We start from the raw sequence: 13729 nt of genomic DNA on the forward strand, positions 1-13729 counted from the left end.
GCAAATAGGGTTAAGTGACTTGTCCAGGGTCACACAGCTAGTATCTGAGGCTGAATTTGATCTCAGGAAGATGAGTCATCTTGATTCCAAGCCCAGTGCTGTATCCACTGCCACCCAGCTGCAACTCTATATCGTCTATAGCTATATGTGTGTCTGTCTGCCTATCTCTCTATCAGTCAAAGGAATCAGGATAGGTAAGTCAGGGCCAGTTTGGGAATGTCTTTAAAAGTCAACAGAGGAATAATCTCCTCAAAGTAGTCTCTGAGCACCCCGTTGTTGAGGGGACAAATGCTAGATTCGAAGGCGATTGGTCTTGTGATGGTAACTTACTAGGAACTCCGTTCGAGTCTTAGCTTTGTCCCATATGTTAGTTTCTCTTTGGGAAGTCACACAGCTTTCGATTTTTTCCTCATTGAGTAGGCTAAGTTCTCTCTTTTCTCCCCATGTTGGGGAATTAAAGGAAACAGGGTGAAAGCTTTTCTGCCACAAAAGCATTAGACATGTGGAAGGTGCCCGGTGTGTGGTTTTCCATATTGATGCCCCAGGAAGCTGTCCCATGGACAGTATGGAGCATGTAGACAGAAGACTTGGCCTTAGAATGAGCAGGAGTCCTACCAACTGTGGGCCTTTGGGTAAGGCACTAAACCTCTCCTGGCCTCAGTTTCTTTATCTGAGAAAGGGGTCAGTTGGAATGAATGGCTTCTGGAGAGGCAATGTGACCTAATGGAGAATGCTGCCCTTGGAGGCAGGAAGCCCTGGATCCAAACATTGACCCCATACCGATTAGCTGTGGGCAATTCACTTCATTTTTTAAAGCCTCATTTTCCTTCTCTGTCATCCATTTCAGCTGTTTATGATTTTCGTGGCTTCAGGCAAGCCATGTAACTCCCCTGGGCTTCACTTTACTCCTCTGGAAGAAGGGGGGCTGAGCTAGATAACTTCCAAGACCTTTCTGTGAGGGAAATTTTACCACTGGGAGAAACTGGTTTTGCTATTCTGGTGGTGGGCTCCTTCCTTCTCATGCTCTTTCCTTGAGGGCAAGTAGGACCTGGAGGCAGGAAGATTCATCTTCCTGACATGGCTTCAGACACTTACTAGCTGAGTGACCCTGGACAAGTCATTTAACCCTATTTGCCTCAGTTTCCTCATCTGTAAAATGAACTAGAGAAGGAAATAGTAAACCATTATGGTATCTTTGCCAAGAAAACCCCAGCTGAAGTCATGAAGAGTCTGAAATGGTAGAACAACAACAAAACTTTCATATTCCACAATTTCAGCCATTCCCTAATTGATGGGCACCTCCTTAGTTTCTAGTCTCTTGCCACCATCCAAAGAGCTCCTATGAATACTTCCATACCCAGAGGATGTCTTCCTTTTTCACTGATCTCCCTGGGGCTTGGGCATTGTTGGGATATTGCAGGGTCAGTTTGTTAGATGAGACACTCTTCCAGCTGACACATATCTTGCTCCTCTCATTATTTTCTTTATCTGGCATCTTTAGCATCTAGCACTTTAGAAACAAGAGCTGAGTACTTGATCTGCCTTGAATACATAGTTGATGAGTTGAATGGGAATTTTAAGGCTAGTAGAGACAGTCAGAGGTAAAGGAAAGAGCTCCGGCCTTAGAGAGCAAGTTGGCATTCTGTCTTTGACCTTTTCTAATTGAAGAAATCAAAGCCATCGAGAATCATGTGAAAAAATCTTCTACATCCCTGTGGATTAGAGCAATGCAGATGGAAACAACTCTGAGGTACCACCTCACCCCTAGCCCATTGGCCAACAGGGCAGTAAAGGGATTTTTCCAATTGTGTGACCCTAAGCAAGTTGTGTAAACCTGTTTTGAGTCTTGGTTTCCTCAGCTGGAAAATGTGGAGAGCAATTCTGACTGTCAAATGAGATGACATTCGCAAAGCGATTTATAAACCTGCAAGTGCCTTGTATAAATCTGAGCTGTTCTCATCATCAGCTCATCATTTTTAGAATTGGGGTTCAGAGAGAAACAATCCTGGCATAAGTCACTATTTCCTCCTCATTAGTTAGTATTTAATAATAATTTAATAATCATAATGCAATAATAAGTTAAACAAAATAAATATAAGTAATGATCATTTAAGATAAAATGTAAATACTACAATAGCTAGGATTCATACAACTCCTAAAGGTTGACAAAGTCCTTTACAAATATTTTTTTAATTGATCCTCACAATAACCCTGGGAGGCAGGGGCAATTATCCCCATTTTATAGATGAAGAAACTGAGGCAGAGCTTAAGTGATTTGTCCAAGGTCATGCACATAGTAAGTGACAGAAATGAAATTTGAACTCATGTCTTTCTGACGCCAGGTCCAGTACTCTATGCATACCACCTAATATCATGACTGATTTTTGCAATTAAATAAAAATATTGCAACGTAGGCTTATTTTACATAGGCTTACTGGGCAAAGATGACATATGACTTCTTTTCCCTCATGATCTCTCTGCTAGATTTCAGTATTTTGAAAACTATTATTGTTATATTTAATTAGAATTAGAATTAATTAGTTATAATCAGTATTGCTATAGGACTTTAGGGTTTCCAAAGCACTTTATAGACATATTTTGTGTGATCTTTACCACATTACTGAGAAGTAGTTAATCCAGTTGTATCTTCATCCTCTTTTTTTTTTTTAAACCTTTACTTTCCATCTTGGAATCAATACTGTGTATTGGTTCCAGGGTAGGAGAGGGCAGTAAGGGCTAGGCAATGTGGGTGAAGTGACTTGTCCAAGATCACACAGCTAGGAATTGTCTAAGGCCAGGTTTGAACCCAGGACCTCCTGTATCTAGTTTGCTCTCTGTCATTCACTTTTATAGCTGAGAAAGTGAGTCTCATTTAGGTTAAGGCACTTGCCTGTGGTCACAAGAGACGAGATTCAGATGGGACAAACACAGTTACTGCTGGGCTGAGTAGGTGAGCTCACCGTCCCTTATCCACCAGGTCAATCATTTCTGATGCCAATGCCAAAGTCTCGTCCACACATTAAGATCCTTTCACTGCAGGGCTAAGTAATGGAGTTCAAGTGACTTGCCCAGGGTCATACAACAGGGGCTTACCCTGAACAATGGAATCTTGGTTTTCTGCCTCTGAGGGCAGCAAGGCCTCTTGATTCAGCCACTGCATGGGGCTGCCCCACTGGACCCAGGGATCCAGCATGATCCAGCATGACCGGAAGCCTTCTGGGTCTTTCCATTTGATGTCACTTTTGAGGACTCATCATGAGGTGGAGGTAGAGAGCCCTGGAGCTGAAATCCCTCCAGGTGGATTAGGATTCCATCTCTCTTTCTAGATGAGGGCAGTTTCTCCATTTGCAAAGGCAGTGTGAGTCATCTCCTGACCCCTGCAATGCTGAAAATGAATTGGATTATGGAAAGAAACTCCTTGAACTTCTTGGGGGAAAAGGAGTACAATTAAAGTGGCAGGAGGTTGAGCTGGGCAGTGTCTGTGTTTAATCACAGGACTGAGAACTCATAAGGATCTCAGAGCTCCCCTAGCCCAAGTCTTTCTTTTCCAAAAGGGAAACTGAGGCCCAGAAAAAGGGAGGGAATGCCTCATTAATGCTCTGCAGCTGGGAAATGGCAGAACTGGGATTTGAACCCATCTCTCTGGATTGCAGCATTTTTTCTTTACACCATGCTGTGGATTCAGTGTTGTAGCCATCTCCATTTGCCTCCCTTAAATACAAGGCCTTAAACCCAGTGTTCTTTTAACAAATACTAGTCAATTTATGGCTTTTAGATTGGGAGCTCCTACAAGACAAAGTTACTATTTTTTTCCTTTTTCCTTTTTGTCCATAGTGCCTGGCACATGACCTTTGCCCTCTGTCTTAGATTCCATACTGTGAATGGGCTCTAAGGTAGAAGAACGGTAAGGGATGGGCAATGGGGGTCAAGTGACTTGCCCAGGGTCACACAGCTAGGAAGTGTCTGAGGCCAGATTGGAACCCAAAGCTTCCCATCTGCAGGTCTGACTATCCACTGAGCCACCTAGCTGTCCCTCGTGGTAAGCATTTAATAAATGCTCCTTGACTCAGGACTTAGCACAGTAAATGGCATGGAAGCATTGTTAGTGATAATAGTAATAATAATAGCTGGCACTTATATAGTGCTTAAAGGTTTGCATATCACTGTGCCCACCATCTTGTTGGATTGTGCTGCTAGTGAGAGGCAAAGAGAGTCTTGAACCCAGCTCTCTGGGCTTACATCTGAGGTTCTTCCTCTTTCAAGCATCCTTGGGAAGATCCAGTCCTTCAGATTGTTCTCATTTCTTTAGCCATGTGGCACTCTTGGATGACACGGGCTTCGTCTGAGCAATGGCTGGATCCATCCTACTGGGTGGCTCCTTTGCCCATATGTGTGTATCCGTGGGGCACAGGGAACACTTGGAAATGACTTTCATTTCCTGCTGATAGCCAGGAGACCTAGTTACCAGCCCCAGCCCTACTGCATGCTGTCTAGCCCAGGGCCAAGTGGCTGAGCCTTAATATGCTTCTCCTTCCCTACCTGTCAAATGTGGAAAATAATATCAATATCAGCCCCATCTGTCTTACAGGGTTGTTGTAGGAACAGGAGAGATCACTGATGATGAAAGGGTTTTGCAGTTGTTAAAAGGGTCGCGTGCTCTTTTTGGATGAGATGATTCACGTATTGATCTTCCTCTCGTTATCACTTCCAGGTAAACTTGTGCCTGAAATCCAGAAATTTAAGGTTGAGGGTTTTTGAGTTAAACTCATTGCCTCCCATGTGTTTGTTTTCCAGCGATGGATGGGGCTCTCCCCTTTGTCTAGCACGTCTGACCAGACTTGTGAGTGTTACTCAACTCTTGGATTGGTGAACTAATTGATTCAGAGCCCACTTAGATGGATGCATATACTTAGAAGGGACTTTGGAGATCATCTGTTCATTGTACAAAGGAAGAAACTGAGGCCTAGAAAGCTATTTGCTCATTGTCACACAGGTTTTAAGTGACAGTGACCATTTGGTCATACTCATCTATCAAGTGGGGTCACTGGAGAGACTGATCTCTAAAGAAATGCATTGATAATACAAAGCAGACATTCTCAATGTGGGCTTTGCAAATGTTTTTTAAACCCTTACCTTCGGCCTCAGAATTGATACTGAGTATTAGTTCCTAGGCAGAAGAGCAATAAGGGTTAGGCAATTGGGATTTAAGTGACTTGTCCAGGGTCACAAAACCAGGATGTGTCAGAGGCCAGATTTGAAACCAGGACTCCCTCATCTCTAGGCCACTGAGCCACTAGACTTCCCCTCTATGGACTTTTAAAAATATCTTAAAAATTTTTAAATTAAATTAAATTAATTTTTAAAGTAATTTAAAGTATTTTCTTTTTACTTAAAATTTAATTTAATTTTAACATTTTAAATTAAATTTATTTTATATTTATTTATTTTAATATTTATTTTAAATTTAATTTAATTTGAGGAATTAAATTTAAATGCATTTAGTTTCTTTTGTAATCCCAAACATTTTATTTTGTGCCTTTTAAAACATGATTCTCAGAAGTTGATAACTTCACTGGACTCTCAAAGAAGTCTGTCTCAAACAGGGTAAAGTTCCCTGTATTTCCAAGCTATCTGAGGCTCCATTGGAGAAACTGGAGTTGGCTCACAGACTCAAGAATTTAGAACTGAAATGACCTGCCGTCCATCGAGGCCATCCCTCGTGCTCCAGGGAAAGAAACTGGGGCTCAGAGATATTAAATGACGTGCCTGTGATTACACACAGAGTGTGTGCTAGAAGCAATCCAAGGCTTCCAGTCTCCAAGAATAGCCCTTTAACCATGGCGCCATATTGCCTCTCTAGGGTGTTGGGTCTGTAGGAGAGAAGATAAAGTTGGAGAACTGCTATCTACCCACAGAACCTGTATTTGGAGGGCTCTTATTATGAGAGAATGATTAGTAATTTGACATGTTTGGATTGGTCCCTGAGGTCAGAATTTATGACCATTTCTCAAAGTTTCAGAGTCCTATTTCTGTTTTATATAGAAGGATGAGCTTCTTGACATTTAGCGATCTTCAAAAAGGGAATGGACTGCTTAGGAATTTAGTGGCTTCCCCCTCCCTGGAGGTTTTTAATGTAAACTTTAGTGTATTTATAAAACAAATACATTTAATATAAATCCAGATGGCTACTTGTTGGGGATGTAGGCAGTATTCTGGCTTAGATCTGGTTTGGCCCAAATGGCCAAGATTCTTTCCAGCTCTGAAATGTAGTAATTTTGTAATAATTCTGTATAATCTAAGATAATTGGTGCATCTAAAGCCAGAAGATCTGGTTTCAAAATGCAATTTTGTGACCATCTCTTGGTAACCTAGGGTAAGGAACTTGGGTTGTACTATCCATGTGTATAAAAGGAGATGATTGGATTGGATGACTCTTGAGGACCTTTTCTTGCATTTTCTAGTTCTAAAAATATAATTCTGTAAAGTATGTTCTAGACACTTAAGAATAATCTAACCAAATACTGGATTTCTCATTATTTGTGTTGTAAGTGTTTATTTTTAACCCTTACCTTCCACCTTAGAATCAATAGTAGCTCTACTTAAGTTTCCTCCTGATTCCTCATCCAGGCTGGAAGGTGCTGGGTACTCAGAGGTTCTAGCAGAGATTTTCCTAAAAACACACACACAAAGTAGGTATTATAGACAGGATTGAACCCAGATCTTCTGACTCCAGGCAGTACTCTTTTTCCTGTATGACATTGTCTCTACAATCATTTCTCCCAGCAATAATGAAATAAAAAAAAGAGAAACTTTCATTGTTAATGAGCTACCTTTCTCAGGAGAAGAAATAGGGCATAATGGGTGAAAACTGGCCCTGGAATTGGAATCTGTCACTACATGCTGAGTATGTGACCCTCCTCAAAGAATTTAACCTCTCATTCACCTTTTGGGTCCATCAATACCCCAGAAAGAATTGCTTCTATGGGTTTGTTCTGGGACTATCATTTGCATTTTGTGATAAATAAACTAATGGTCCCAAAGATGAAGTGATTCACCCATAATTCCATAGTTCATGCACAGCAGAATCAGGTCATGAACCAGGTCTTCTGACTCTAAGATTTCTGATTGACTTCTGTTGGCAGTAACTGGTCAATAGGTCCCACCAATCCTAAGAATTCTCCTACTTTTCACTCTTCAGACTCCATTATTTGCACAAATAAGGATGCCGATTGCCATAGCAGGACTTGCCTCATTCTGAGTTTCAGAACACGTGTCAGAAGGTAAGACTCTTGTAGGCAAGAAGGTGGTGAAGACCTTTCTCTTTTTTCTGGAAAGACATTTTCCCTTCTGTAGGGTAAAGCCCACTGATTTTGAACCAGTCCTGGAGGCATGAGGATCTCTGCATTTCTTTCTGCGTTATGCCCCCAGTTCTACGGCATAAAGCACTGTTGGTTTTTGGCCGGGGAGATTCCTGGGAGCTATGGAGTCGAGAGAGTTTTTGAAGGAATTTTGGAGGTTAGTGGTTTTCAGCCAGGGCTTCCATGGAGACTCGTGTTTCTTTAATCCTTCAGGCTTGAGTCATATTTAGGCAGTTGGACCCGATGCCCAAGCTCTGAGCCTCCCATTGGGATCTCTTGTAATCTGGTGTTTTCGAGGAGATTAGATATTAGGAGGAGGAGCTCTAATAAATCAGTGGATGATTTCTACTGATTTGCATGGATGGCAAAACATGGCCAGAAGAACTTGACCACATTTGTCTAGTGGAGAGGCAGGATGCACAGCTCTCACTCGTGGTTGTTTTGCTTTGATTTTTAAAAGGATAATGTGACAGAAAGTAAAACTCAGTGGAACAATCCAGTGTAATGGATCTAACTCCTAGCAGCAATGCAATGATCCAGGACTATCCTGAGGGACTTAGGAGAAAGAATGCTATCCACATCCAAAGAAAGAACTGTGGGAGCAGAAAGGCAGAAGAAAGACATATGACTTGTCACTTGTTTATATGGGCATAGGATGTGGAGTTTTGGTTTTCAGAGATCACTCTATTACAAAAATGAATAATATGGAAATAGGCTCTAACTGAGAACACGTGTATAACCCAGTGGAATTGCTCGTTGGCTCTGGAAGAGGGGAGGGAGAGAAAATGAGTCCTGTAAACATGGACAAATCTTTTAAAAATTAAAATTAAAAAAGGATAGTGGGAGCAAACTATAATCCCAATTTTAGATAATAAAAAACCCAAATGTTATTCTGTAACACTTTAAGATTTACAAGTCAATTTATAAATATCTTCTCATTAGATCTATATAGCCCTGTGAGAGAGGTACTTTTATCATTCTTATTTTACAGAGAGAGAAACTGAGGTGGAAAGAGGTTAAATGACTTTTCCAAGGATTGTATAGCTGTGTGTGAGGTAGGATTTGAAATTCTTGACTTTATGTCTAATGCTCTATCTATTACAACATCCATCTGCCAGAACTCAAGGAGTGAACTAAGGGATCATTCTGTTACTGCTTAGTCATTTAATAACATCTTACTCTTCATGATCGTATGATCCTATGATCTTCACATGTCTAGACTACAGTTTCTTTGTCTATAAAGATGGGGGTAATTAAAATTTATTTAACACTTTAAGGTTTGCAAATACTCTTACATATATTATTTTGTTTGAGCCTCCCATCAATCTTATGAATGGCTGCTATAATTACCCCCATGATACAGATGAGAAAACTGAGGCAGGCAGACCGTAAGTAACTTTCTTAATGCCATATGGTGAATAAATGCCTGAGGTAGTATTTGAATTCAGGTCCTCTTGATTCCAGGTCCCCTGATTTATCCACTGAGCCACCTAGCTGTCTAACCTCAGTGAGTTTTTGTGAAGAAAGCACTTTATGAGCTGAAGAATATTATATAAATGAGAAACCTCAGAATTTGAGAATGAAAAGTGACCTTAGGGGCCATTGATTCCATGTGTACCCTGAAGAAATTCCCATCTTAACTTGCCTGACAAATCTAGCTTCAGCTTGAGGACTTCCAGTGAGGGTAGCTCCATCACCCTCTGAAGAGGGACCCCTTCTCCTTTTACTGATCCTTTCCATCGGCTGTAGAGAGGTAGTGTGGTGTCATGGACAGAGAACCATTGTGGAGGCCAGAAAGAACTGAGGTCAGGTCCTGCCTTTGAACAACACTGACTCGATGTCTCTCTGCTTCTCAGTGCTCTGGGAAATTCTCTAAGACTGTAATTTGCAGAGACTGGCATTGGTAGAATGAGTTTCTTTATCAATGAAATCACAGAGTTAGTCATTATCCCTTAATCTATTATTACATATTATTTGAATATCTGTTATTATCATTGGATTAAACAACTGATATTAAGAACCCAGTTATTAAACATAGCTACAGTTATTGCTTACATTTAAAAAACTTTGTTTTCTAAATGGGATGAGTGTGGAGACAGAAGGAAGCATGTGTGCTCTCCGCGTGTGTGTGTGTGTGTGTGTGTGTATGTGTGTGTGAGTCAAAATTTCACTTTTGATGACTGTTCTTATCAGGAGTTACTTTTTCATACTGGTTTGTTCAGAATTCAATTCAATTTATTTCAATAAACATTTAAGTGAAGACATTGTTGCTAGTAAATGGTCCCTCCAGGCTCAATCAACTGAGATGGAGTACCTTTATCAGGAATAAATGGTCTGAAGCAGCCCCCTTGGGAACGATCCAATACTTCTGGGACCACTGTGTTGTCAGGAGCCCTGAGGTCAATGGCTGGCATCCAGGCTCGCCATAATTTCTCTGAGTAGCCCTGGGGAAGCACTGTGTCCTGGCAGTTTGATCAAAATGAATTCCCCTTTGCTGGAGACTCTCAGCTTGGAGTCTCAGCTTCTTCTTGAATTTGGGGCCAGATGATGTACCCAAACTGGGAAATAAGGGACACAGCTTTGTCTATAGAAATTCAATAAGTTTTCTTTCTACACACACCATGTAATTTACTTCATGGATATGCAGGGGTCTTTTCTCCTTCTAACAAAGAGAACCCCATTTTATCACTTGTCACTGGCCATTTTTTACCTTTCAAGACAAACTATTGGAGCTGGTTGGAGAGTCTCCTTTGGGCTCTTGTGCACACTTGTGTATGGCCACGGAGACAAGAGGCAAATGGGTAGATCTCATTTCTCTGAAACTAGGACTTGATCTTAAAAATGTCATTATGCAAATGTATCTCCTTTGATGATATATCTTCCAGCCCAGGGACACCAGACCAACTCTACACCCATCTCCTGCATCCTGAGTTCACATTCTCATGGGATCTTCCTACCTTATGCTCAACTTGACTTCCTAGTTGGCTCAGTGGATTAGATTACCCCTCCTCATACAATCCCCTTAAATAACACTTTTAAAAAATTTTTTATTCTTATTAAACCCTTACTTTCCATCTTAGAATCAATATTATGTATTGACTCTAAGGCAGAAGAGTGGTAAGGGCTGGGCAATGGGGGTTAAGTGACATGCCCAGGGTCACACAGCTGGGAAGTGTCTGAGGCCAGATTTGAACCCAGGACATCCCATTTCTAGGCCTGGCTCTTAATCCACAGTGCCATTTGACTGCTCCCTCTATTAATTATTGAACATGGATAAAATGTTTATTTTGAGGGCTGTTAATTGGGGCCAGTTAAGAGAGCTTTTGCTTCCTTCTCCTCATTTCTGAAATATAGAGGGTATGGATGATACTTTTCAATTCACAAGATGATAGAAACAACCATATTTTAGACCTAGTTAGAATGAACGATTAGTGAGATTAGGTGGCTTCCAGATGCAGTGCCTCAGGTCACTCTGAGTAGCTCACTGGGTCATTGTTCTGGGGATGGTCTTTCAATTGATAGCCTCTCAATTGAATCTTATTTCCTATATTTTGAAAAATCTCCTTTTCCTTTCGTTGCATTCATTTTCAAGAATTTGACTTGAGGGTCTTTATTATATCTCTAGCCTCAGGGGCACCTTATGGTGTACATCAGGGAGCCCGAAATACTAGACATAGTTCCAGTGCTCAGGCCAATAAATCCCTGGATCAAACTGGTCCCAAGATGAGTATGTTGACTTACTACATGACCTATTCTGCGTCAGACTGTCTCAAAGTGAAAAAGGCAAGAGATGGGAGGTATCTTCTCCTGTACATCCGTGAAGCGAATTACGTGATATGTGTAGAAAGAAAACTTATTGAATTTCTATAGACAAAGCTGTGTCCCTTATTTCCCAGTTATTTGAAACTATAGTTCCAGATGGTGAGGCATTGATTTTTTCCTGTGCTGAAGTCATAGGATTCCATATTAATTTTTAACATGGTCATGGAATTATAGGATCATATTGTGGGATCAGGAGTTGGAATGGATCCCAGGTACCATCTTGTTCAGTCCTTTCATTTTATAATTGAAAAAAAATGGTGAACATCATGAGGGAAGTTTTGAGAGACAGCATGGCATGGTGGGTAGCATGGCAAACAGCAAGCAACATTCATTGATTAGTTATTTATTATGTGCCGGACACTGGGCTAAGGGCTGGGATTACAAGTAAAAGTAAAAAGAAAGGCAGTCTCTGCCCTCAGTGAACTTATATTCTAATGGGAATAGACAACAGATTACAGGGAGTTGAAAAGGTCAAGGTGGAGGAGAACTGGGAAAGAAAACTCTCATTTGGGTAATGATGGCAAAGTCCAGAGCGCAGTTAGGAGAGCAATGAAGTTTGGGTCTATCCCCCAAATATGAGCTCTGGAAGGACCTCACCAATAGGAGAAGGTACTTTAGAGTCAAAGAATCTGGGAAAACTTAAATTTACATTATGTCTTTGACACTCAAAATGGATAAATAATTGAATCTCTCTGAGCCTCAGTTTTCTCATCTGTAATATGAGAGGCTTGGATGAAAGACTTATTACCCTGACCCTAACCCTTATAGCTCTAAATCTTTTATCCTATGATAAGATCTCAGCATGTATAACCATTTTTGTTCATAATTATGCTTAATAATTCAGTGAAAACAAAACCTCTAAAAGTAAATGTCAGTTATAACCTTATTAACTCAGATGCATATTTGTGGTTCATGTAGAAAGGAAATTATCCATACTGGTTTCCATGGTACACAGTTGGTGCATAATGAATGTTGGCTTGATTGATATATTCTCTGATAGTCTGGAATAGTTTAGCTTTTAGACTTTTGGGAAACTCAGTGGATTTCTTTTTTTTTTTTAAACCCTTACCGTCTGTCTTGGAGTCAATACTGTGTATTGGCTCCAAGGCAGAAGAGTGGTAAGGGCTAGGCAATGGGGGTCAAGTGACTTGCCCAGGGTCACACAGCTAGGAAGTGGCTGAGGCCGGATTTGAACCTAGGACCTCCCGTCTCTAGGTCTGGTTCTCAATCCACTGAGCTACCCAGCTGCCCCCAAACTCAGTGGATTTCTTAACCAGTCAGTGTCTTTCAGGGTGCTATCTGAAGCTGACTAGCTTTGTTGGACATATGTAAACATCCTGGTTGACCGCACACCCATAATTTTCCTCTTTCTGTGCCGTAGGTCCAAGGATCTTATCAAGGAAGCCATCCTTGATAATGACTTCATGAAGAACCTAGAGCTGTCTCAGATCCAGGAAATTGTGGATTGTATGTATCCTGTGGAGTATGGCAAAGACAGCTGCATCATCAAGGAAGGCGATGTGGGCTCCCTGGTGTACGTCATGGAAGGTAGGGACCGTGATGCCAGCTCCCGTGACATTCTCATTTGGGTCTTTGGGTCTTATCAGGTAGCACCTGGACTGAAGTGTATTCCAGGGAACAGGTCCAGTTTCTCATTCGTTTGTTGGGAAACAGTTTCGAAGGAGGTGAATCTCTTCTTGGATACTGTGGCTGGCAGATTGCATGGGGCAGCCTTGCGTGGAATATTAATGAGTACCCAGAACCCATTTACATGGGGGAAAGGGTGCTATTTTACAAGAGAAGATGGCTCCTGACCAAGCGGAATGATAGAAACCAACAATATCCAGTAATTGAGTAGGAAGGATACAGGTGACTTAACGAGGGCTTTGCCACATGTTGAGTACTGTGGATATTCGTGGTCAAATGATCAAAAGGCTTTCCTTTCTTTTTTATATTTTAAGATAGGACTAGACTGCCAAATTCTTCATGCAAAAAATAATACAAGAAGCAACAGCCACGTTTGATATTTTAATTGTATAATTAGGGCAGTAAGCTTGAGTTGGATGATAGAATAGAGGCCATCTGGCTGATGTGAGTGAGCAACAGGCATTTGTTACTAGGTAGCCTGAAAGCGTTTGGGGGCACACAGAAGCAGCTACAGAGAGAAACTGCTTCCCAAAATAGAGATCAGGAACTGGGGGGACTTTTCATCCTGTGGCAAATGAAAAATGATAACTATAATGAAAACAATGACACATCTTAGAAATGTATATTGCTGTCTTTCTTCTATTTCTTTTTTTTTTAAACCCTTACCTTCCATCTTGGAGCCAATACACACTATTGACTCCAAAGCAGAAGAGTGGTAAGGGCTAGGCAATGGGGGTCAAGTGACTTGCCCAGGGTCACACAGCTGGGAAGTGTCTGAGGTCAGATTTGAACCTAGGACCTCACATGTCTAGGTCTTGCTGTCAATCCACTGAGCTACCCAGCTGCCCCCTTTCTTCCACTTCTTTGAAGAAAGAGTGCCTAGAACAAAGCAGGGAACTGAT

The 13729-nt window shown here is 41.2% G+C and overlaps 1 protein-coding gene across 2 annotated transcripts in view; it reads left to right on the plus strand.

Annotated features, from left to right (window-relative positions):
• Nucleotides 1-13729, plus strand: part of PRKG1 (protein kinase cGMP-dependent 1) — a 1271158-nt gene that overhangs the window by 86883 nt on the left and 1170546 nt on the right. For both annotated transcript variants that reach the window (XM_056819190.1, XM_001374648.4), the window contains exon 2: nt 12562-12728. In XM_056819190.1, coding sequence (XP_056675168.1) covers nt 12562-12728 — 167 coding nt within the window. The remainder of the gene's footprint in view (nt 1-12561; nt 12729-13729) is intronic.

This window comes from Monodelphis domestica, chromosome 1 (assembly GCF_027887165.1).
Source record: "Monodelphis domestica isolate mMonDom1 chromosome 1, mMonDom1.pri, whole genome shotgun sequence".
NCBI classification, from domain to species: Eukaryota; Metazoa; Chordata; class Mammalia; order Didelphimorphia; family Didelphidae; genus Monodelphis; species Monodelphis domestica.